General features: G+C 35.9%; 1 protein-coding gene across 1 annotated transcript in view; it reads right to left on the bottom strand.

The window, feature by feature from the left end:
- The window catches only part of LOC118272064 (protein spaetzle 3), a 44,134-nt gene extending 19,767 nt beyond the window's left edge, over nucleotides 1-24,367 (bottom strand). Inside the window, exons 1-2 of the mRNA XM_050693624.1 lie at nucleotides 24,159-24,367; nucleotides 7,431-8,397 (exon numbers count right to left, since the gene is read on the bottom strand). Of these exons, the coding sequence (XP_050549581.1) occupies nucleotides 7,431-8,220 (790 nt within the window). The 5' untranslated portion in view covers nucleotides 8,221-8,397; nucleotides 24,159-24,367. The remainder of the gene's footprint in view (nucleotides 1-7,430; nucleotides 8,398-24,158) is intronic.
- Between the last annotated feature and the right edge of the window lie 2,730 nt (nucleotides 24,368-27,097).

Consider the following 27,097-nt stretch of genomic DNA (forward strand, 5'->3'; position numbering starts at 1 on the left):
TATTTCAAAGCATTTTAACCAAACATAGAAATGAATTTACCTTACTATTCCTATAATAACAACAAATACTTACTGCCGCATTTAATGATTACTTAAACTATTCCTTAGTAACGAAAACAATTGCTAAGGACTAGGTTAAGGAACCATTAAATGACTCTGAGTACGGCAGTTTGACATATTGAATCACACGATCTATAAAACACATGACATAGACCATTAATACCTACCTCTTTATTACCTTTTATAACCATAAAACAAATAAATCGACATTATAAAATATCATTTAGATACAGATGACATCATACCTAGTCCATATCTAATGCCATCGATTGTTTTAATACATAGGCACGTTCTGTCAAAATAGAATATCAAAAAATACTGTTTGTAAACTTTATAACTATAAGTAAGTCGCAAGCGCAGTTCCGCGTGTGAAATATAACGTGAACATTGAGAAGTGAGGTTATTCGCTTAATTCCGATGAGCCGAGTGCTCCGACCTCTTGAGATGATGTTACAAGTTCGAAAGTGAAACCAAGGTCGATTCAGAGTTTTGTATGTTACTCTTACGTCTACCGCAGACTTGTCTGCGTACGTCCAACATATAATATGTATAGCCGACATACGGAAATGTTCTTCAAAGTTAGGTAACATTATAAAATATTTTAATCCAGATATTACATCGGTTTCGATCATCACGTAACGTCGCTGACGTGATTAAGTGGGACCGTGGAATATGTTTTTAATGAATGAGTTGATATTTTTTAACGAGTATTTTTTGGAAGAGTTTTATAATAACATGGAAACTGATATTAATTTTGCTGGAAGATTATAAAGAGAGATTTTAAGTAGCAATCGTTGTAAGAGCATTTAAATCAGGGGGCTTACCGACGTACTCAGAATCATTTAAATTAAATAGTTACTTAACTGAGTCTTTAGCAATTGTTTTATATACAAAATCGTTACTAAGGAATAGTTTAAGTAATCATTAAATGTCTCTGAGTGCACTAGTTACTCTTTTATCCAATTCCGATCGATGGATATTTAATTGTAAAAATTCGTTCCCTTGAGTTGTAACACTAGCGCCCATTGCATCCGTATTAAGTGGATATTGTATGAACTAAATGGTTTTGAATTTGGCTTTATATTTAGTAACTCTAAATGCTATTTTAATAGCTACAATTGGAGTTGTATAGATTGAAATTAAATAATTATTGAGACTTCATTGCATTGACATTAAGATTGGTTTCAAGAGTTCTCTTTGTATTTAATATAGAGATTATATCTCAGTGTTTAACTGATACACAGAGCGAATTATACTATTGTTGTTGAACTTGGAAATTCCTCAGGGCCGTATTTTTATTATGATCTTGAAATAAAGACGTAACTAGTTAAGTTACACTTTTTTCATTGTTTTGATGGAACTATGTCAGATGTGATAAACGATGCATAATAATATTCAAATATTCACAAGTCATACAACGTCACGCCTTTTATCCCCGTAGGGGTTTCACCATTTGTGTCATGAGTCCCATGTAATAGAGAGTGAGCCTATTGCCATATACTGGGCACAATTCCAGACTTCGTGCTACTACTGAGAAATTTTCGTAAAACCGAAAATAACTCAGTAATACTTTTGCCCGATCCGGGAATCGAACTCGAAACCCCTTGCCTGGCAGTCCCACTAGCGACAACTCGGCCAACGAGGCAGTCAATATGGCAAATATTCATAACAAATAATAATTTTGATTAATAGGCGCTTGACCTATACCAGAATACTTTTGAAAGTAACGAGAACAAAGTCTTTATAGACTGTTAATGAAAATACCAGCTGCAGATGATGTAATTCTATTTTAAGTAATATTATGAACGAGGGTTTGGCGTCTGGTTTTTTATTCTAGCTCTAGTCTGCCGAGGATTAAATAAGAATATGGTGCTGATAAGAATCACGAAGCTCTGAGCTTTATAATAAAATTGTATTTATTTATTAAAGCTACAAGCACTTAAAATAGGACATAGATGGATTCTCTAGGGATGTGCCGCAACAGGCATTGCAGCACCTATGCTGCAATGCCTGTTGTTACTAGACCTACTAGGTCTAGTAAGAGGACTTGGTGCCCCATTGTGTGATCCACAAATTGTTGTTTCGGGTCTGGGTGTTAAGTATGTACACAGGAGAAAATCCTAGTGTGGGGTAACGTCTTATATGTATTAAAAAAAAAAAAACTTTTTAGGATGGAACTTATTTACCTATAGACAACGTGTAACAAAAAGGGGGTATACATATCAAGTGCACGGCTTCTAGACAACATAACAAACGATACAGGAAGGGTTTTTCAAACTCATATTTTCGTGGTACCAAGTTATGAATTTTTCCGATCGTGCCGCCGCGCGAATCAAAATTAGGTAGACCGGTATACTAGGCGATCGGATTGACAGAAGAAATGTAGTGTTTTGACACATTTGTATGATTTGAAATCAAGAACTATACGATACCAAGTATTTGGTACTAATTTTTTTTAAACATATTTTAAGCTGAAACTTTGTGTAGAGGTTCTATTCAACCTGTAATCATCAGGGCTTCTTGATGTATATAGGTATTTTGTTACACGTTGTATACAAAATAATGTAAACAAGAAAACTTCTCAGCCTACTTCTTTAGTGTGTAAATTATACGATCTTTATCAACATTTTCCTTGTAATATCTTAAGGAAAATAAAAAGTGAAAGGAATAAGTCAAACAAAATTGCCGTGCTAGCATAAATATCACGCGTGATTTCAAGAACTGGAGTTATTACATGAAGTCTTACAAAATGAAGTCTTTTTTCGGTTAAATTGAGGATTTAAGTATTTAAGGCACTTCCTTCCATATTATATTATTATATTTTGGGATAAATACCTAATTGTTTTGAAGCGAGTGCAAACTGTGATAGATACAATTACTTATCAATTTCTGGTTATGTGGTTTCCTGTACTTGATACACTATCTAAACATAAACCACACGTAATGAAGTACTATAAGTACTTAGGTATACCTTATCTAAGATAAGGTCATAGTCAAGGTCATAGATACTCCTATACATATTTTTTTTAACCTAAATAGATAAACATACCTAAACCAATTGTAACGATAACCGTTTCTAGAAATAGCCAAGCGGTTGAAACGGTTGCGTTTCGTTGTTTTTTTTTGCTATAAAATGGACTACGTATCAGCGACCCTCTAGTACTGCCCAGTGTTCTTCAGACTGTAACTGTACATTGACAGTTCTCGCCATTCTCGTGAATTTTGAAGCACACTCTGCTTTTTCAATTAAAATTAATTAATACTGAATTTTCTGCGTGATAACAACAATGCCGAGTTGTGATGGGGTACACGAGGAATTTGTATACGAAAAAAATGACAACGGGGTGAATGTCCTCGTTAAATCATTAAACGGAGATCACAAAGTGCTGCTACGCTTCACAAATCGTACACCACATGAGGTGAACGTGTGGTGGCGGAACTTTGAGGGAAAGAAAGTATTCTACCAGCGGTTGGGGCCAGGCGCTTCCTACGACGTAGAATCGTACTTGACACACCCTTGGGAGTTCATCGATGCGTCGACTGGTGCACACTACGTGGTCAACAATAAGCGTATATTTAGGGCGCCCTCACACCTCGTGGGCAACCCGAATGCAACGAACTTTGACATCACCGAGACCGCTCCCGAATGGGAAGATGGACGCTGGTGAGAAAGATGTTCTAAGAGCTGAAGGGTGCTTTTCCGCCAGATATGTGCTATGTAGCTATGCTACGAAGATGTAGTAGATACGTTGTGAAACTATGTGACCGTTTTCACCGATACTAAGCTATGTAGATGTGCGAGTAAGATGTGCTATGAAGATGTTGCGCCGCAAAGTAACTGAGCAAGGAAGATGCGTAGCTCGAGTATGCGATGCATTGATAGTAGTGAAGCCATTCATAGCACACATCGATAGCAAGCATCTTTCCATATAAAAAACATAGCTTAGCTGAGTCTGTTTCCACCAGTGCTAAGCTATGTGTACCAAAGAATAATGATTGGTGGAAATCAAACGCATCCACAGCAACGTAGCATAGCACATCTCTGGAAGAAAAGCACCCTTAGTCATCTTGTTTTATGCCGGCGCTAGACAGCATCAGTAATTGCCATTGTGTGGTGCGGACAAAATTTTATAAAATTTTAGTGCTACACAATGTATAATAGTGAACAAACAACTGGTGCTGGCTTTAAACAAATGACTGACGGCGCTCTAACCATCAAGAGAAAATACTGCAAGTGAAATAATGTATCTAATCTTATTAGTATAAGATCTTATTTAATGTATTATTAACTTATAACTTGAATAGAAGTAAGTTATTCTGCTTTTGCATAATTTAAATGTGTATATGTGTAACCATAACATAACCATGACCTTTTATTATATTCATTTTGCATTAATCATTTTTTTTTGTTTTATTTAACTTATATATTGATGTATGTTATGTGATCCAGTATTCTTACTAATACGGCGTTAATACGAAAAGAGCTATTGGATAATTAAGTACAGTAGAAGCTCTTTATTCGCGGGGTATGCGTTCCGTAAATATGCCGCGAATACAGAAACCGTGAATATGGAATGGTAATTTGTATGGGGTTATAGGGGATACGTTCCTAGATGACGAAATCAAGAAGCAAATAGTAGATAAAAAAATGTTTAATTGAACTTTCTGATCATACAGATTGCCTGATGATAATATTATTATTATCAGGTTTAGGTCACACTAGGTTTAGGCAGAAGTCACAATGTAGACGTAGTTCTAATAAGGTTTATTTTATTTTTTTATCCTTCTACTGACGCGTTGACAAAGGATAGCGAATTTATTTTTTTAGGTTATGCACCGATATTTCGATTCGATCCGCGAATAAAGAAATCTTAGACCGCGAATACAGGAATTGGATCGCATTTTTTCAATCCGCGAATAGTGAAACCGCGAATGAAGGAAGCGCGAATAAGGAGCTTCTACTGTATGTATATAATTTAAATCTTAGTCCACTACTAGTGAACTACCCAGCGGATTTACCGAGACTCCGGCTCGAAAAGCAGGAGCAGGAACGGGGTGAACTCGCCTAGCCCAAGTCGAGAGAAGTCATTAGATGATTCCCGCCCCCTCAAAAACGTCATAACATCTATCTGCCCGATCCGTCTAGTGGTTTGGGCTGTGCGTGTTGATAGACCACTATGTCAATCAGTCAGTGAGTCAGTCAGTCACCTTTGAGATAAATATATTTAGATTTTCAATATTCTTAATTAGGTTTTCTTTACATATCTATAGCGATAAAACTAAATATCAAAATCTCATACGTAATAGTTTTGTGCTATTCAGTAATCTTATTGTTTGATTACCTTGACATTGTAATGTATCGTAAACTAAGATTATCTTTATTGCTCGTATTACATCAGATCACGTTTTCTACGAAAATGGGTAATATTATGATCCATTTTACGTAGCTTTTATGGAAACTTGTCGTTGAAAGACTTAAAAGGTAGGCTCAATTTTTATAATAGACTCCATGTCGATAATGAAGCATTATTATAGCTAAATAATTTACGTTATAAAACAGCTAAGCAGTTTTTCATTAAGTTCCCATGGTGGTTCATATGCTTGAGGGTGTGGGTTCAAAATCTACCAACGGCGAGTACCTAAGTGACGTTTTCCAAGTTTTGTGTACTTTCTAATATTACGTAAACACCAATGAAAACCGATAAAGGAAAACGTGAGGTTAAGGAGCCTGGAATTGTACCCAGTATATGGTAATAGGCTCACCCCCTATTACATGGGACTTATGACACAAATAGTGAAAAGTGGGTGTACATTGTATAGCGGCATTACGTGTCGTAATGTGCACCTCTGCAGACCCTTTCGGGGATAAAAGGCCTGACGTTTCATTCAAGAACAAGAAGTAGAAAAGAAATAAATCTAAAGAAACTGCAAAATCTTCTAACATTAAACCAATCAAACAAATAAATACTTGTAAATAGATTGTTAAACAACCACATTCACTTGATAATAAGGAAATGAAATAGCCTGAAGCCGACAATGGTAAGCATTGTACTGCAGTCGCCTGTCCATTGTATGCATGGCATTGGGGACCGGTTAAACGATCGAAGGTCTTTGACTTAGATAAGTGAAACGTGTTAGCTAGTACGTAGATACTCCAATTACTTCGACCTATACATACATACTTGTCAGACAATTGTAGATGTGTAGATAAGTGTGTATTGGATTGGTCAACGTTGTCTACTGCTGTCATAGGCTTCGTTGGAATGGGTAACCTTTTGTTAGTTACATGAATAATATTATCAATTGTGTATTACGATACTTTTCTATTCAGATTACTACCTAATTTTGCCATTGTTAGATAATTATTTCGGAACTTAAAAGTAGATGATAATTTCATTATCTGATTTGGAATTTAAACCGTGGTTGTGATTTTCAGCACTACTTAAACTGTGGGCATTATTATACGTCACGCCTTTTATCCCCGAAGGGGTAGGCAGAGGTGCACATTACGGCACGTAATGCCGCTATACAATGTACACCCACTTTTCACCATTTTGTGTTAAAGTCCCATGTAATAGGGGGTGAGCCTATTGCCATATCCTGGACACAATTCCAGACTCCGTGCTACCACTGAGAAATTTTTCGAAAATCCGAAAAAAGCCCAGTAATACTTTGCCCGACCCGGGAATCGAACCCGAGACCCCTTGTTCAGCAGTCGCACTTGCGACCACTCGACCAACGAGGCATTATTATCAATTACATTAATCCTATGTGTTCCTATGATCTATAGAAATTATGATTTCATTCATGCATGACCAATGGAAAATATTAAATAAATGGGATACTACTCGTATAGACATTTTGAACTATAACCTATACAATGTTTGATACTCAAAACTACAACAACAGACATAGCAGTAGACTAATTTTACGAAGGTCAAGATTGTAATGTCTCGATTTTTCAAACAAAATTTGCATTTTATTCCAAGCCTATTCTTGATTAAATGATTGCTGACAAACATGAAGGTGGCAAAAGAAGCGGTCTTCAACAAACGGACATTTATTTGTTTGACAATTGCTTGTTGACAATATAGAACCGCAAGGATTTCCGACATCGTCGATTAAACAAAAGCTAGAGTTGAATCAAGGTTAAGGATTCAACCGAAATGAAGGTTGAGTTATGTAGATTACAAGTACATTTATGTTAATTTTCTCAAAGTTTAATAGCAGATGAACAATGAGAAAATTAAGTTTGGACAATACCAATACGTCTTTAATCAAAGCTCTACTTACGATGAGATTTCTAGTTTCAAAGTTTCCTTTAAAGATCTGGCAGAAATTAAAATTAGTTAAAAATAAATTTGTCTTACCTGGATCAGGATCATCATAGTAATCCTCGTCATCGTAATCAAGAACTGCATGTAGCTGTGTCTTGCCACCTGAACCACCAGTTTCCACTTTAGTAAACCCTCGCGGTCTCTCCGGAGGATTTTGTCCAGTCTCACTACCACCAGTCTTGCTACCCTGATTACTGGGCGGCCTAGTTGGGGCTGGCGTACTACTAAGCGGCCTGTTAAAATTGAAGTTATTCACATTTTGATTCGAATTTTCATCGAACCTCCGACTAGATGGGGGGTTTGGCTTCATTGCCGGTGGATATGGCGCATCCGCGTACCCAGGGTTGTACGGTTGCCCAGACGGGCGCTGATTCATTCTTTTCTGCTCATAATCATAGTCACCCGTAGGATCATGGACATACTGCCCTGTGTTATCATATTGCCCTGATACGTCATATGGTGTATTCACTTCTTTTACGCGCTGATTTTCTATCTGCACGTTTAGTCTTGAGTTTTGTGGATATACTTGGGTATGCAGGGGTGCTGCGTAAGGATTTTGTTGAGCCTCATTCTGGTAATGCATATACTGATTGGCAGGTGGTAGGTAGGCAGTGCCGGCCCGTTTTCTGACTTTTGGCCGACGCTGATTTGGTGGAATGAATGGTTCATTTTCTGATGGCTGTGCTGGGACGTCTTGTTGGTACTCATCAGGTGAATATAATAAGTCGTCGAGTCCGACTCGCAGGGGTGTTGATGCGGTGGTGGATACGAACGCCGGCGTTGCCGCGCCGACGCCCGTGAGCGTGAAATTTGTCAAAGCCATTGCCTACACACGCGGCATTGACGCGAAATGTCAACTCACTAAGCCAACAGTCCCGGTCGTAACTAACGTGTTGGCATCACGTGAACGATTTGATCGGTAACACTGTTATCTGGTCATTGTAGAAACAACACACTGACATAATTCACTGCCGTAACTCTTCCACCGTCCACTGTTTATCTGAAACAAAAAATGTTTTTGTTATTGCTATATTTATTTTACTCCGTAGCTGTTGTTTGTTTATACATAAATATATATGTAAAATGACGGTTAATAGTCTAGTAGATATAATATTGAGTAATTGTCTAAGTACTTAATTTCATCAAAACTTGAACAAAGCTTAACAAATAAAGTCTCTTAGATTTCAAACTTTTCAGTAATTATTTTCTTTCCCTTTCTCACAACTTGCGAACACTTGCGAAAACTTTATGAGACATTTATAAATAAAATCCCCTGAACTTAAATCCAACTCCTTTTAACACGATCAAACAAATAAAGAGTTGGTAGGCATAATCTGTTTTCTGACTAATTGGACAGACATAAAACCGTCGATTTGTATGGCGAAACTGTACCATATATCGTGCATTGTCGTTATATTTTACGACTGGATTTCCCCCTATATTCGTGATATCCTTGCCACTTTACAAATGTCATCGATTTGAAAGGCGAATCGTGATTCTGTCTGATGGAGACGATTTTCGAATTGAAACTGGGGAAACCCAAACATTTCGAGATCATGCAACAATTTATAATTGCTCATGATCGGATAAATTTAGAAGTAACTTTACTAGGCTTTGTTATACTTGAAACGTTTCTTGGATTCTAAGAATTAGCATTATCTTGAAAAGACCTTTAAAGACCTATTACGATGTTGGTTAGTTGTAGATGAGAAGATATGGTTAATCTATATAAAAGAGAGAGACGTGTTGTTGATGTCCTTGGTACCTAATACAAAAAATGGGGAGAGAACTAAATATATATTAATACATAACTTCATAGCTGTCTAGCATGGGCGTAGTCAGAGACTATGGAACGCCAGTTGCTACGATTCTTATAAGAGGTATGCACCATTTTCGTTTCATCAACAGTCATCATTAATTTCATGCATGCTCGTCGGTTAAAGGTACTTTTAATTTTGCCGTTCTTTAACTAAATTTATTTCTTCAGTATTTTGTGTTCAATATTCATTTTGTAACTCTGAATGATTGTCATACATTAAATGTTTATATAATTTATTACAACAACAGATGAACAAATACCATTAAATCACAAATTTTATTGACTTTGCACCGATCGCAATTAAAACCAACAATCAACCTTATCCTATTGGAAATTATGTATATTTTGTGGTAGCAAAATAACGCAATGCTAAGGACATTAGTGATTTAGGGATTAGTCGTCCCTTCACTTAACATTTGGAGGGACTAAATAGAACATTTATAATGATATACAGTTTACTGCAAATTTATGTTTAACAACAATGGATTCCTTTGCGTCCACCATTGTTTGCTTTTAATCAAATTTAATTGACGGATGGTAAGCAAATATTGAAGTTATTGACAGATTTAGAGCTTGAGATTGTCGTATCATAATTATGGATTTGGAATCTGTCCATGTTTATAAAGAGTTAAATTCGTGTTGTCTTATTCAAGTTAAGGAAATAGACGATAAAGTAGGTAATGATGTGCATGCAGTCATTCAGCATTCAAGTTCAAGTGATGAGTAGGTCTCCCTGGAGATGGTCACATTGAGAGCTGATGGTGATCATTGGGGTGATTATAGTGGGGGTTAGGGTATAGTTTTAGGAATTCCTAACTTTTTACTCTAGAAAGTCTAGAAAGAGAATCTCTTAAAGCTTTTTGAAAGAATTCTCTTTCTGTATTGGAAGGCAAATAGTGAGTGATATTACTATAATAATTATAGCAATGTATTCAGACGTGACTACAGCTGAGAATCGAATTCAAAAGACCAATAATAGTTCCGTATTTTATTATAATAAAAGCCATGCACCGTCAGTACAAAAGAATGTTGCTATAATATCGAACGTATAAGGCGAGGTAGATGACTCAAATCATTACAGAATTGCAAATTTGGCTAATAAAGTTAACATTTTATTTATTGTGTCTCATAATAATGTTCAGTAAAACGTTTTTGATACTGATTCTGTGTGTGGTCGTGGCAGATAATGAGATGAAGGTGGATTTGAACTTGAAACAGGTGCAGTATTGTCCATTTGTGTAACATAAAGCAAAACTGAAATAAAAGAGTAAATAAAATACGAAGATATTGCTGATTCCTATTTATCTAAAGTGATTTATTATGAAAGGGTGGTATAATTTGTAAAAATTAAACCAAATTTTATACATACTATGAATAAATTATAGACTATTTTTATCTCTCATTTATTACAGTCATGTACCTACATGCCGACTACGTTTTTTAAGATTTATTGTGTTAGAAGTCTAGACGGTATCTATGATTAATTTCATCTTAACATTTTTGAAAGTATGAAGTTGAATTTGGTCACTGTGAGCTTCTGTATATAGCTACGAGTAAATTATTCTGTAATCGTCAATTCGTAACATTTGAAATGAGCTCAATCGCGGTCTACCATGGCATTGGTTATGAAAATAATCTCGATCGATCACTTAAAATGTTCGTTCAATTTGACAATTAAAGAATAGCCTAACAGGTCACTTCCAACTGACCGATTTGGACTTCATTCGGTAGATTATGATTGTAACAGACTTTTTGTGGCTGATATGATAATGCTGATGACGATGATGTTCTGATACAGAACTATAGACATAAACTGAAGAAAAAAGATCTGTCTGTAGGAATCAAAGACAGTGGTAACTCTACTCACGTATTAATTAATGAACAAATCGTAACACTGATTCCAAAAGCTGTCTCTCAATAAAAAGATTTCTAAATAGGTACAAAAACGTGAGAAAACTATTCAATCTTAATGGTTTCGCTTAATGTTCAGATCTAATCGATACTTAAGTGAATAACGAAATCAATTAAATGTCAGAAACGATGTTGATCGAAGCGAATTTACAAATATTAAGTATAAATCAATCTAAATGTTTTTATGCTAGTAATCTAGTTACATATTTTTGAATATTTTAATTGAAATGCGCATCTGTTGATCTACATTTAATATTTAATTATCATCTGTAGATCTCGGTGCTATCTTAGGTCATCAGTTTGATAAATATTTTTTTGTAAAACTCTCAACCTCTTCTCTGACTTTAGTAAGGCCTTCGATAAAGTTCAGTTCTTGATTAGTCTACTTTATTTTGTTAATTATTATGTCATCAGCTTATTCACGTAACTGTTTGACGAGGAACTCGACAATCGCTACGTCGTGTGTCGCGGAATGCTGCTCATGAATATAAGCTTCTAGCATAGCTTGAAACTAGTCGAGTTCCTCGTCAAACAGTTACGTGAGTAAGCCGATAACATAATAATTAATTTAGTATGTCTCACGAAAGATATAATAAAATTATACTTTATTTTATGTTGCATGTACGTATTTCAGTCTAGGGTCTAGAAATGATTATTTACTTAGAAATTATTGTTTATCTACCTACTTGTTTTTTATGACTCATTGTACCTACCTATATAATTTAATGCTATTACTTACTCATTGTCTAGGTAAAACAAACTCGTTTTACAATCTTATATACCTATCAATTACTAACAACAATTGCATTACGATGTAGTATTTATAGACGAAATAAGAGGAACAATGTAGGTACCAATATTTCTTTGTAACAGACATACACAATGACAAATCAAATAATGAGAGAAGAAACTAATTCTCTTTTGAAGGATTATTTACAGCTTACTCGCGTAAACTATTTAAAGATGTCCGATTAGTTTCAAGTCACACCGGGACTCTTAAATCACATACTTCTTGCTATTTCTAATGTTACATAAAACATGCTAGAGAAACCATTACCTCATCAACAAACCTGTACAATTCTACGTTAATGACTAGAGTAAACTCTACAGATTGCACGCTTAATGCGGTGCCTGGTAAACGACTACCGTGCAACTTGTAGCGGGTTCTATTCCCGCACATAGCAAATCTTTGTATTATCCACAAATTATTGTCTCGAGTCTGAGTGTCATGTGTATGTGAACTTGTATGTTTGTAAACGCACCCACGACACGGAAAAAATCCTAGTGTGGGGCAACGCTTAAAACAAATTGCATTGCCTACGTAAGTACCTACGCAATATTCGCCCATAATTTTATGTAATTCGATCAGTTTCTAAATCTAGTTCAGATCTTGACCATAATCTTAAAAGTTGTCGACGGAACCTTGGCACCGTAACACGTGTGTTTGAGAAAATGTAAAGTAAGGGAACAAAGTAACAAACCTTGGCTGGTTCGTATAAATTATTTTATGTAGTAGAGTGATTGAACGACTGTCAAGCGGCAAATTAGTTAGCTCCTAATTGAATGGGTGCTGCAGTTAAGTTTCTATGTGTAATAAAGTCGGTAGTTAAAAAGTTTGAGCTTTGTCTACTGTTTGCTAGATACCTGGGTTAGATATCCCACCCACTTGGGCACGGGAAGCGCTTCGCTTCAAGTTCCTTCTCTTGCTTTGAGCCAGAGCCCCGGTAACCTGTTACGTTGTCCGCAGCTCCGGATCAGGCATCAACCCAACTGGGCCCCATCTGTGGTGGTCTGCGTATTTGAGGCGCGGAACGCGACGCGCCGTACGCACGGGTCTGGTTCCAGTCGGGCGGCGAGCTACACTTGCTCGCCGTCTACAGACCCGCATTCGGTGGCCGGAGATCGTCACGCGATCCCCGACGCCCGGAGTGTCTTCTGCGGCGGTGGGGCTGAGGAGGATCGTTCCCTCACGCGTCCGCCTTCCTTAGCTAGCATACAACAATGCTTCGCAGAAGGAGGAGACGGCGTCCCATTCCCCCTCGCTCCGCACCATGGCCTGAACCAAATCGTGACGCGAGAGGTCACCGTCGCTGATCACATCCCTGAGGACACGGCGGTGCTCAGCCCATGCAGGGCACACCGCTACTGTATGCTCCACCGTGTCCTCCGGGTGATCCACGCAATTTGACACCCGGGCGTTTATCCCGCCGAATCCGAAACAGGTACCTACCGAAACTTCCGTGTCCGGTAAGCACCTGCGCAGGCGGTAGGTGAGGACGCCGTGACGCCATCTAGCCACTCCTCAAAGAGGGGAACCGCTGCTATAACAGCGAGCCCAGCCCTCGGTTATACAGTCGTTGCTTCCATTCCGCCATGAGATCCCGCCGGAGCTCATCCCGCCACGCACTGATCTGACGCGGCAGCGGAGTTTCGCCCCGGCGATGCGCCTCCGCACGTAACCTATATACGTCCGCGAGCACTTTCGCCTCCAGATCCCACGGCGGATTGCTAGATACCTGGGTTAGATATCCCACCCACTCGCACGAAGCTTCAAGTTTCCTTGTGCGAACTGCTAGGGAGTAGAATTCTTTGCTGTCTATGTTTCCTGATGGGTATAATCTGGGTGTCTTTAGGGCCAGAGTGAATAGGTTGCTTATGGGTGGACATGCTCCGTCGTAAGCCGCATTATCACTTACCACCAGGCGAGATGGTGGTCAAAAGTAAATATCTACTGCATTTTATTATCTCGTCGTTTCTTTTATGGTAGCAAACATATCGTTATTTGAGACGTGCGTTAAGCAAAATTTGTTATATGACCGTTAAATTATAAAATCTGTTTTTGTACATACTTTAAGTCCGGTAATATAACATAATATACCTGAACCCTTCTCTTAAGTCTGAAAAATACTATACTGAAAACATCATCAAAATCAATTCAGATAAACACGAGATATAACGCACAAACACATATTTTTGAAGTCGATAAATTAAAGACACCAAAGGTACAAAAAACAAATCGAAAAAACAGAACACACGACAAACAACAACAGAAACATCACTGAACAACATCGTGACAAAATAGTACTTGACATTTTTCAATACCAAAAGTAGTTACTTCGCGAATTTTGAAGTTCACTTACATTACAAGTACCTCACTACAAATTTGGCGTGACCTAAGCACGTTTGACACTAACTGCTATCGCCGAAGAGCATCTAGATCACGCCTGCGCAGGCACAGGCACCGTGGGAAACACATCTGCGTAATATGGGAAACATTCTACAATCGTACTAATTAATGTTTTGTTATAAAGCTGTTATATAACTGTGTGTAATGCTGCAGTATTGTAACCTGGATTTATTGGTAGCTAAGTTTTTTGTACCTGTTTTAAGTACTTATTATAAAGTTTATCATCTAGGTAAGATACGTTTTGTCTATATTATTCATTTCTTTCATCGGCTTCTGTTCAGTAATTGCAGAGTTATCGAGCACTAAGTATACTTTATATGCTTTTTTTAATGTAAAAGAGAGAGGACACGTATATTTTTCTTACGGAAACAAACGCTTTCGATATCGCGTGACGTCACTTCTAAGTACGTTTTATACGTAGAAATGTCGATTTTGCTCCCTCTCCTAAACTTTTTTTTAACTAGGTATTGTTATGTCATATGACAAAGCAAAAAAATACGAGTCTAATATTTTTCCAATACCTAACTGACGAACCAATAAGATTTTTAATTTTCATACCCCGTCATCACCCCTATTTAATAGTATGATAATCCTTAAGATTATGTATTGTATTTCCTGGTCTTCTGTCAATTTTATGAAGATTCCTCTCTAACTCATACAAACTGAATACACAGAGTAATCCACGAGCCAAAGTAAACATAATTAGCTATTTATATGTATTTTATCGCCTCAAATTACATAGTCTATGTAAATAGGCATTCAGTTAACACACTTAGTGCCTAATTGCTTTATAATGATATATAAAAAAAAATAGTGCCTCGTTGACATTGATGAGAGGCGGCATTGGACCCCAGAATATTAGATGAGATCACAGTTGAATTATTATTTATTATTACTCTAACAATATTACTATTGAAAATGCATATTGCACGCATGCTTTGTTAGTGATGGAGTGAAATTGTCAAGACATCTTGAGCTAAGTCTATCATGTAAAAGCATAACATAACACATACATAACTTCACGCCTGTCCCCCATGGGGTAGACAGACACCTTAAATTTGAAAGCAATAATAAAGAAAGTACTAATGAGAAATCGTAAGAAAGAGTGAGTGTATCAGAAGTGCTATTATAGATGAAAACTGAATCTTGTAAGAAATCATTTTGAATAAAACCGAAGACACACCTAGCTTTTCAATACAAAAAATATTAATACACAGAAAATACATAACATTTAAACACAAAAACAACTTAAATAATAAAGAAAGAAGAGTAAATGCAATACGACGTGCTTCCATACAAAGCGGCTATAACCAACACCTTTCAAAAAAAAAGTTATTCATACTTTTTGCCGAGAAAATCAAATTACAACGAAGGTCAACATCCGTAACAGCTAACAGACGAATGGCCAATAAACAATTAATTATAATCTATTCATAATAAATGTGACAATAAAGAACGTACAAAACGATTGAACAACGACGCAAATCGTTACAGATTAATAAAATATGGGCCACTTCCTGGCAGGACTGGTTATATGTGGGTGTTTGGCTACTATGCGAGGTGTAGGTACTATAAAACAATAGAAGGAAGCAGTGTGGCGAATTTGCCTTGGAGTGTGGCTGATCGGACGTGATGGACGTACTGCACGATATGGTATTCTGCGTGTTATTTGATGAAGGGCGGAAAGGTACATTGACAGTACCTGAACTTACAGTTCGCCAGAGTTAGTTGTAAGTAATACGACAGTACTTAGTTTTACATCTGGACACGATTCTCAGTGCATAATTAGTGTATAATTATACGCAATCTAAAACAGTACAGGCTAGTTGTAAGCACATGTAGAATAAGATCACACGAATATAGAAAGAAAGAACTAATATTTATAATTGCACTTACACATTTATGATTTTATAAAAAAATGACTCAAGTTTGCAGTTCGATCAGACAATTACGAAACAAAAATATGGTGACATAAAGATAAGTAAAAAAGAACTTTGGGACAAAAAGGTCTGGTTAATTAAGCAACTGTTGGCACACAAGTTGATGATGCTTAAGATGATCGAATCAAGGGATCTATGCAAAACAAATAGGAAGAAGACCATAATAATAGTAATGCTGAGACCGTGATATTTGATACCTCTACTACTGAACTATACTTTCACCACTGAGAAAATGAAAATCAAAAACCATATGAGACTCAAGAAGAAAAAGATAAAATCAACTGGTGAGGTAGTGTCGTATGTATGTACATATCTTTTTCCAATTACCAACAACGTGAGTACCTATGTGAAGCATGAATTGCAAATACTGTCGCCGAAACGCCAGTAGGTACTGATCAGAAAAAAATGATCTGACTCTCTGACTGATACACATTCAGGGTCACTTGCATTCCAATGGTCTGTTCGAATTACAGCAGCAAGGTCGCAGATTGTTACCGAATTAGAATTAGCACAAACATATGATTTTATATAGTTTAGGATACAAATAGGTTGTCTAGTGTAGACTAGATCGGATTTGTTAGCTTTTGCTCTATTCTTAATGATTGTAATGTAGTCGTTTTCGATGAACTCTGCTAACCACACATAGCCCACTGGTGACTTGCATATTATTATATTGCAAATTCGTATTCTTTTGTTTAGTAATCTTGTTCCTTAAATATTTATGCGGATTGATCTTTTATCCTGCGTTCAGCGGCTCGACGTAAACGTTCTACGCTGCGTTTGCTAGTATGCGGTTCCAGATAGGCCTTGTAGGTTCTAAGTTACGCTTGGCAGTACGCGGTCTTCACTCAAGTACCTTTCTGCCCCAGCGCCTGTCGGTTTTCAGACCGACCTATCTGGAAGTCATTGGGGGAGGCCTATGTTCAGCAGTGGACGTCTTATGGTTCATCAAAGGAATTTTTGTCAGATAATAAAATTACACATAGTTGAAACTGTGGTGGTAGAAAGCGGATACAAAGAGTTCAGAAAAAAAGACGTGGAGAATGTGAAGAGTTTGTTTTTTTTAAGAACAGTAGGTACTGTGGAATAACTGGGATTTTATGTACAGATAAAATTATATGAGATATTTAGTACGTAGTTATTATTAAGGTAAATTAACTAACCCATTGACATGTTGACAGTTAACACTGACATTTAAGTCAATACTTAGCAAGTTGAAGATGGTAGTACTTAACGTAGGTAGGTACTTGTAGCCGTGAAGGATACAACAAAAAATGTATTTTAAGATCAGCGTGAAAAGGTTGTTTATTTGTGACCTTAGTTTTAATCTCATTGATGTTTTAAGTGCAATCGATGAACGCGAGATCTTGATTGTAATTTTTGGTTCGGAAGACTGCTTTTCTTTGAAAGGACTGGCTGATTTAGCTTCTTGCCACAATTCTGGTATTATTTGGACCTGTATGAGACATTGTTAATGAATTATATAGAAAATACTGAAACAGCTGATTTAAAGTACCTATTAAAAAAAATGATACCTACCTGGTTTTTTTTTCAGGGGAAAATTTTCCAATGACTTCTCCCGCCTTGGACGAGGCGAGAGGGAGTGTCAGACTCTTTTTTTTAAGAGGTGATAATCATCCAATGTCTTCTCTCGCCGTAGGCGAGGCAAAAGGGAGGGTCAAACTCTTACTGACTAAAAACCACCCCGTTCCTACTCCTGCCTTTCGAGCCGGAGCTCCGGTAAACCGCTAGAACAACTCCCTGTTTGACTCAATAATTGAAACTAAAGTTTATCATTCGTTATTTCGATATCTCGAGAGAAACAAGCAAGCCTTTAAATAAGGATACAATCAAAAAACATCCTCGTTTTTAATACCAAACCTCTTTATAATCTAGATAAATCACAAAATAGTTTTTTCATAGATTTAGAAGATAATAGGTATATTTAAACACAAGGTATCGATAAATTAAAATGTCTACCTACGCACAGCTTCGATTTTAATATTTTATGAGATCTGAACTTTAAATATTTTCGAGAGTCTTGTTTAAGTAGGACATTTAAAAGTGTTTAGTAATAAATCAATATTGATATAGTTTTAGCGTTCTTGGTTGGAAGAACTCGGAATAAGGTTTTGGTAGTTTGGTAAAAGAGCAACAATCCCTCGCTGGTCACTCCTAAAATCGAATCTATGTGTAAGACTGTTTGACTTATACTTACATCTTGTTACCTACACATTAATATGCATGCCTTACTTTTAAGGCAAAAAAATTTATATTTGAAGCATTGCTGAGGATTTGAAATTTCGCGTGACGTCACTTCTAGTTATATTTTATGCATAGAAATGACGTATTTGCTCCAACTTCTAAACTTTGATGCGTTTTATCTAAGTATTGTTATATTAAAAGACAAAAAAACACATGTCCAATATTTTTGCATTACCTAACCGATGGATTAAATACATTTTTAATGTTCATACCCTACACAGATTATGTGAGTACTAAATGCTATGGCAACATAACATTATTTATTCAGATGTGTAATACAGAAACACATCATGACATTCGTGGTAATCTCCTGACTTTTAAATAAAGTTACGTTTGTCTTTCATGGACCTCCCTTTCATAAAACATAGAAAGGCCAAGGTTGGTCGTCGTCGTTCGTTCAACTTTAATGTGAAATCTGTCCTGAGCCTTTACGTCTTATGTAAGTGATTTAAAAACGTATGGTCTGAGACTACTCGTATTGGAAGATTGAAAGAATATTTTTTTTATTATATAAAGCTGAAGAGTTTATTTGTTTGTTGGTTTGAACGCCTTAATGTCCTGAACTAGTGGTCTGATTTGAATAATTATTTTGGATAGTCCATTTCTATAAAACATCACGTTTTGATCAATAGGAGCCGTGCAGAACGAGTGAAACTGCTTTGAAGTCTCTAGTATCTTTAGTATGTACGGGGAAAATAATCAAATCATTCGTATCTATTTGATCTAGACACTATGGAAAGGCAAAAAGTGACATACTTCATTATATTTATGAAGACGTTAAAATATATTTAGTAGGTATCCTATTGATCTTTTTAAAATAATTCAATGGTCTTATTGATATAAATACTGCAACATTCCACAACACTTCGCTCCTGGATTGACCTCCTATTAACTTGTTTTTAATTTACCAAACTTAGCGCCGAAATCAACTTAATTTTGAACTAAACCAGGAAGAGAAAAGCCCTTTCGTATCTTTACTTTATCTTTTGAAAAGGCTCAACATGAATCAGGAAGCTACACATCACATTTACATTTTCAATAAACAAAAATATCTTTCAAGAGATTTCATATCAACATCATTTCGACTCTTCGATAATGATCTGATATTCAATAAAAGAGATATTTGTCGCTGTTAACCTTCCATTTCCAGAATAAGTCAGCAGTCAGGCTATTTGTAGGTACTTATCAGTTTTATTACATGTCATAATAATATCGAACAATTTACATATATTTGCATTGTATGAAGTGCTACCTATTTTATACGTTACTTCCTTTTTAACCGACTTCAAAAAAGGAGGTTCTTAGTTTGACCTGTATTTAAGTATGTATATTAATTGTGCGTGATTGTCACCCGTTTGACTGAACCGATTTTGATGCGGTTTTGAGCATAATATTTTTTAGACTCAGGAGAAAGTTTTAGGGATATTAATTTACTTTGAAAAATGAAGACAGCAAGTAAAAAAATAATCTTCACATAAAAAAATTGCGAATATTAAAAAATGTATGAATATTCGCGACATCGCTAATACATACATACAGATATATGGAAAAATTACATCTAATAGTTCAGTTATAGGGCATTACCTAAAGCACAATTATGTTTTCCCATTATTTCTTACTTGACTCAAGTGAATGGGCTACTTAGCAGAGTTAATGCTCATGCAGCAAAGAGGCTGGGATCCGACTTGGCCCGATTCCATCAATCAACGTTGCATCATTGTTAATGGTTTTTATTAATGAGCGTATAACAATTCCACTCGTTTTGAAGTTAGGCTTTAATTATAGATAGTACTTTTATGACAAGGTCATATTATGTCGATGTCATTACTATGTAAAGGTGTTTATTTTGACTATGCAATGCATTGCAAAAATATGCCTAATCAATAGGGTAGATGACTAATTTTTATTTTAATGTCCGTCTTGTAGATTATTGTAAAATATTAGACACGTATTTTTTATTCTCTTACGGAAACAAATACTTTCGAAGATATATCGATTTGAAATATCGCGTGACGTCACTTTAGAGTACGTTTTATACTCTATAGTGACGTAGTTAGCTCCCACTCCTAAACTTTGATTCGTGTTATCTAAGTATTGTTTTCTTATATGACAAAATAAAAAAATACGTGTCTAATATTTTTTCATTACCTAACTGACGGACTAATTAGATTTTTAATTTTCATACCCCGTCATCATCCCTATTCAGTTATTTCAATGTTTATTGTGATTTAGTCTGGACAATAAACTACTTTTCGCATCAATTTGTACTTTCGATATTCTCATTGAATTATTAGATATGTTTTTCAGCTTATTAACATAATTATTTGACGATTAACTCGATTAGTTTCAAGCCATGCTAGAAGCTCATATTTAATTTTATGAGTAGCATTCCGCGACACACGACGCGGCGTTTGTTGTACTGCTACTGAGCTCTTCTCTTCTCAATTATTATTGAACCTAAGTAATAATATATTATCTAATGTTGCCGTTTTCTTTTTAATAATGTCATAATAAAATCCAGTTCTGGAAAGCAAAAACTGTTGAAATAAACCATTCTAATAAATATGCAAATATAAACTAATAAAAATGGCATTACACCGCCATATTATCTCTTAAATCAATAATAACGATAATTACAATTACACGCAAGATTTAATCACAATTATTTCGTATCTAATCACCATAATATAATATTGCCACAGGCTATTTTGACTTGACTGCCTACTTGTGAGTAGTGAGCCAACATACAAACATATTATATAGCCTATGTGACACGTTCGTTGCTGTTTTTGTATCAACACGGAAATAATACACATTGTTTAGGGTTCCATACACCAAAAACGAGCGAGAGAAGTCATTGGATAATTATCCCCCCTTAAAAAAATACATCACAAAGGAAATGCTTTTTTACGTTTGATGGGTCGACGTTTGGCCGCTACCTTCCGCTACTTTCCTGATGAGAAGTAATAAAAGACCTGATGAGAAGTAATAAAAGTATAAAATGCGGCCTTCGCTGGAGCATGCTCGGGCTCACTCAGGTTATACCTATCAAGAAACGCGGACTCCTCTACTCTTGCAGTTACCATTAGTTACTTAGCTGTCTACTAAGGTCTTATCTTGAATTCGTGCTGATATTTATCCACATTACTTAAACTCTTGTGTGCAAAAAAAAAACGAAACTTTTAACTAACCTAAGGAAAGCTACCAATTGAAGAAGGAATTCACAAAGAAAGGCATTGTTCATAAAATGAAAAAAAAAAAATATTTGGCTAAGTAAATTAATTATTTAAATTGACTTTATTTAAGTTACGAGGTTATAACTGAAGAATGCTACTGACACGCACAAAAACTATTTTTGCATCGATTTCATGAGAACTAAACCCCCCCTTTTTATCCAATGACTTCTGCCGCCCTGGGCGAGGTGAGAGGGAGTGTCAGACTCTTACTGACTAAAAACCACCCTGTTCCTAATCCTGCTTGTCGAGCCGGAGCCCCGGTAAACCCGCTAGGTAGTCCGCAGCTCCGGAAGAAGTAAACCCCTTAGCATATTTCGTCTTCATCATCATCATCAGCCGAGAGACGTCCACTGCTGAACAAAGGCCTCTCCCTTAGTCGAGTACTAAGTACTTCGCCTTAATTATACATAATTATGTGTATGGCATAGTCAGTTCCGATATAAGTACATAGTAAACATTTTTGATTCTTCTACGGAACTAGTTGTCTGAGTTCGACCAGCCATTGTCCTTATTATTTTTTCTTATCAACGACCTCAAATCGAAAGTCCGTAAGCAATTAAAACGTGTTTTAATGAGTAAGTAAGGTATACATGCATCAATAATGAGATAAATAATACATTTTTATTTATTCCGGCTTCGTGTAAAGGCCTTGTGATATGACGTTCTGTGTTCGTAGAAATTTTAAAGGAAATATTTTTTTTTTGTTGTACCGGCGCGCGGTGTATTGACATTGCACTAATTAGTACATGGTTTAAGGTTTTAAGAATAGGTTTTGTGTAACATACGTACATAGATATCGTCGTGCTTTTTATCCCCGATGGGGTGAGCTGAGGTGCACATTATGGAACGTAATTAATGCCACTGTACAATCTACATTGTACACCCACTTTTCGCAATTTATGACATAAGTCCCATGTAATAGGGGGTGAGCTAATCTTATTGCCATATACATATAGAGCACAGTTCCAGATTCCGTGTTACTACTCAGAATATTTCGAAATATTGAAACCTAGTAATACTTTGTCTAACCCGGGAATCAAAACCGACACCTCATGCCTGGCACTCGCACTTGCGACCATTCGGCCGATGAGGCAGCATTTTATGTTTTTATTGGTTTTTTTTTAAGTTATAATATTTATTTAAAGTTGCATATAGGTAGTTCCAAAAAATGACATCTGGATCTTTATGCCAGGATTTTGCTGTCCATAGTTTAATCTATCTATAAGTCATGTGATAAAATGTCGAACCCAGGATCCACGCCACGTGCTTAATCTGTTGCAATTACTATAGGTAACTGATCCGATATTACGAAATTTCATTGACAAAAGGTTATTTTAAAACAGTTTTGTACCTATGTACTGTTTTATTTATTCAAAAACATGCTAAAATGAACTTTAAAATCCTTAAACCAAAGCATAATCCACTTACCCACATTAACAAAATTAAATTACCTTCTGAGTTAACAAAATTTCCAAATTGCATTGCATATTGGAGAAACCATGTGACCGAAAGCATGATGAAAAAAGTAAAATTACCTAACAAAAATGTAAACATATTCACTTTCTGACCATGTAACACATAAAAAATGTAATAGGTACATAAGTACCCACTACGAAATTCTAGCATTCTCATTTTAGTAGAAAAAAAAGCATAAAAAAGTTTGCATAAAAACTTTTTTCCATTTATTAGTATTTAATATTATCCAATAAGTTGCGTTATGTCATTAGTTAACATTTTAACCCAATCGAAGAGACGAAGCGTTTGCGTAAATATTGGCGACAGATTCAAGGTTGTTCCAATTAAGCTATGGCCCAGGCCGGACTAAAAATAAAATGCTTAAAATAATCATTACACGAACTCAAATAATAATGAACGGTTCATTAAGTCCGTAGGTTCGTAATGATAATTATATTAGCCAATCGTACCCATGAACTTTTGTACGCGATTGCCCGAATGGAAGAACGCTATTTTTAAGCCCTCTTAGGACATTTTTCACACATGTAATAAGACTGGTATACACAAAAAAGTGCATTAATTTTAATGCTATCCATATAACCATTATTTGTATTAAGTAACAGTATCGATAATTATGAAACCAATCGAGTAAGATTCGTCCAAATTTCCACTTTAACACACGCGTTATAAAGTCCAAAAATGCTCAAAAATGTTGACAGGTTTCTTCTTGTTTTAGGACACACTTCAAGTCATTGACAGACAAGAACTGTATATAGTATGCTGTGTTTGTAAACAGATATTAAATTACATTAAATTATGGGTCGAACACGCGTTAAAACAGTGACAATACAATTTATTCATAGAAGGCATTACGAAATAAAAATACTAAGTAAGTAGGTGCTTATACAAAGTTGAAGTTAGCTGATAATCCAATTTGATAAGCATTACCTTGATTGTCCAAAGCCTCCTTGGTGGTCACGTAAAAAAAAACTAAAAAAAAAACAAGTCCACTAATAAACAACTGTCACGTTCGATTTTTCAAATACAGAACGCACTTTGAAAAGTGTAAGTTTTGGCGGGCGTTGTGCAAGATGGCGCGGACGTCAAGCGTGCGGTTGCGCGGGCGATCTCGCGGGCACTGATCGAACCTCCTTTCCTTTTACTTCAAGACCTCTGTCTGCAGTGACACTGGTCAGTGGAATAGATCAGCGTTTGACTTCCGATGATGTATTCATGTTCCGGTTGGGATTTGTGATTAGTCGCGATCCATTTGTAATAGGATATGGAATTTCTGTCGTGAAATGTCCCTGTTTTTTAGGAATCGTGCGGTTTGTTAAGGATACTGGTAACCCCCACTAGAATAGAACCATATTAGTCAAGAAATACGTCAAAGCTTTTGATGTTGTAGATAAGAATCTGGCTTATCGTAACCAAGAGGATGCAATGACGCTTTTTGCTTATCAACCAAAAAGTAATGAAACAGGTTACGTAAGAATGTTGTATCTAATTTGTATTAACTTAACAAAAAAAAAAACAGTGGGCTGCGCGACGTCGCCGCGTCTGCGCACACTGCTCATTACGAAGAGTCCTTCTGTGACTCGAAACTAGTTGAACTTGATGTTGAAATATTGCTAAATGAAGAAAAGAAATCGGATCAGACTACAAAAGTACATTGGATATATTATCTGGTATACTAAAAGTATCTAATGGAAGCTGTTATTAAGAATTAAAATAGGTATACATTTTATAGACTTCTATGCTATATTCGGTAGCACACGTAGAATATTGAATAAACCCTCAAATAGATATAAATCTTCCCATTAAGAAGAAGATTATGAATCATTAGTGTGTTTAAAACATACTTGGATGCGTTGTTATATTGCTAAAGTGAGCTAATTGAGTTTCCGTGCATGTTTATGGTATAATTGTTAATTGTAAATGGTGAGGTTTAATGCCGAAGTCCCATAGTGTAAAAAAATAAATATTTTTCTCACTGAGTCTAAAATAATTTCTAACACAATTTTTAACAGTGCCAGTATTGTATGGAATGCTATTTTCTGAGATAAGTTAACTTACCTACATGACTTGCCATGATCCTCGGTCGTCCCATGTCTCCTTATATGCTCCTCCAATATTGTGCAATGAAGCTTAGTATTCAGCTTTCGTAGCCATTTACTACCGGTCACTTTGGGAATATCGTCACCAAGCTTGAGTACATCCTACGCTGTATAAGCCTAGTATATGAGGCGTGGTTTCCACTTCAGAACAATAGGTACATGATTTTTTGAATAATGGAGCTTTTCTATCTGAAATGTGCTATGCTACGTACATTTGGTTACCACCAATCATATTCATTGGTACACATAGCTTAGCACTGGTGGAAACGGACTCTGCTAAGCTATGTTTTTTATATGTCAAGCTTTTAAAGAATTACGGATTGGCAGATTTTGCATTATCAGAGCGGGATAGCAATAAGTTTAAACGAAATTTAATCGCAATTTCAGAATTGTGACATACCATGTAAGCCTTCTGGCATTCTCTGACATTTGTATAAACGGTGAATCGTTTATAGTAATAACTAAAGGCCTGCTGGCTACTTCACATGTTTGAGCAAAATGGTAATGTCAAATTGTTTTTTTAAGCAACAATTTTTTATTTAAATGATGTAGTTTGGTTTGCTTTTACTGTTGATTTTAATGAAGCTTTTAGGTGTTTTACTGTGTATAGAGTGATTTGTGTGTAACTTCCGTACTCAGACATATTTAATTATTACATAAACTATTCCTCAGTAACGACGAATATAATAGTATTACGAAAATAATTATTGCTAAGGACTGGGTTAAGTAAACATTAAATGACTCTGAGTATGGCGGATAGTGTAAAATAAAAATAAGCTAGATAGGTATTTGAAAGCCATCTTAAATAGGTAATGTTACTTGAACTACGGTTAAAACTGAATACCTGTTGGATAAAGTGAAGTAGGATTACAGCTCAAAATTTGGTTTTGAGAGTAGTTAGTCATTTAAGTTCTCTCAAACAGATTTATTTTGATAGCTATTAATAATCGTCATTTACACCTGCCTTTTCAGGACCCAAGGCTCTAAAAAAACCTTTTGATCTAGCAATTTGCACCAAGTTAGTTTTCTATGACGAAGGATATAATAACCCCGGTAACCTCACTCACTCAACGCTAGCGTGGCTTCACGTCGGTTTTCTCTGAGGCCGTGGTATCACTCCGGTCGAGCCGGCCCATTCGTGCCGAATCATGGCTGGATGTGATAAGAAGTCGAAATTGCTGAAAAAAAGAAGGTTGATGTTTAATTTTAGCCACAGATGCAGTGATTGTTTGTATAGACAGGAAAAGAAAAAGTAGACCGTGTAATGAACTTAGCCACGCCAATTCATTTCATTTGAATCCTTTGGCGTTTCATTAGGGTTGTCACACAGTTCACGTTTTGCAAAATATGGGTGTCATGTGTATTTGTATGTTTGTAAACACAATCACTACACAGGAGACAATCCTAGTGCGGGGAAATGTTTCTTTCTTTAAAGAAAATGCAAGATAAAATGTTTTTTTTTTTTGTTATTTGAGATTTACTTTTAGTAGGTATGTAATAAAAATACTTCGAATTCCACTGATTAAAGGTCACAAAGTGAAACAAGCTTTTTTTCCTTTTTGTAAAAAATATAAATTACTTAAATGAATAGTTCTTTCTCACTTAACCACACATATTAACATATATTAACAGACTTATAAATATAATGTATAATGTAAAATTGATACAGTTTTTTGTCTTTAAGGATATAGAAAATTTACATACCCAAAAATACTGTTTTCTTGGATTCGTTCTCCAGCTATTGGTTTCACTTGACAATACATTTTTTAT

This window comes from Spodoptera frugiperda, chromosome 5, assembly GCF_023101765.2.
Source record: "Spodoptera frugiperda isolate SF20-4 chromosome 5, AGI-APGP_CSIRO_Sfru_2.0, whole genome shotgun sequence".
Lineage (NCBI taxonomy): Eukaryota > Metazoa > Arthropoda > Insecta > Lepidoptera > Noctuidae > Spodoptera > Spodoptera frugiperda.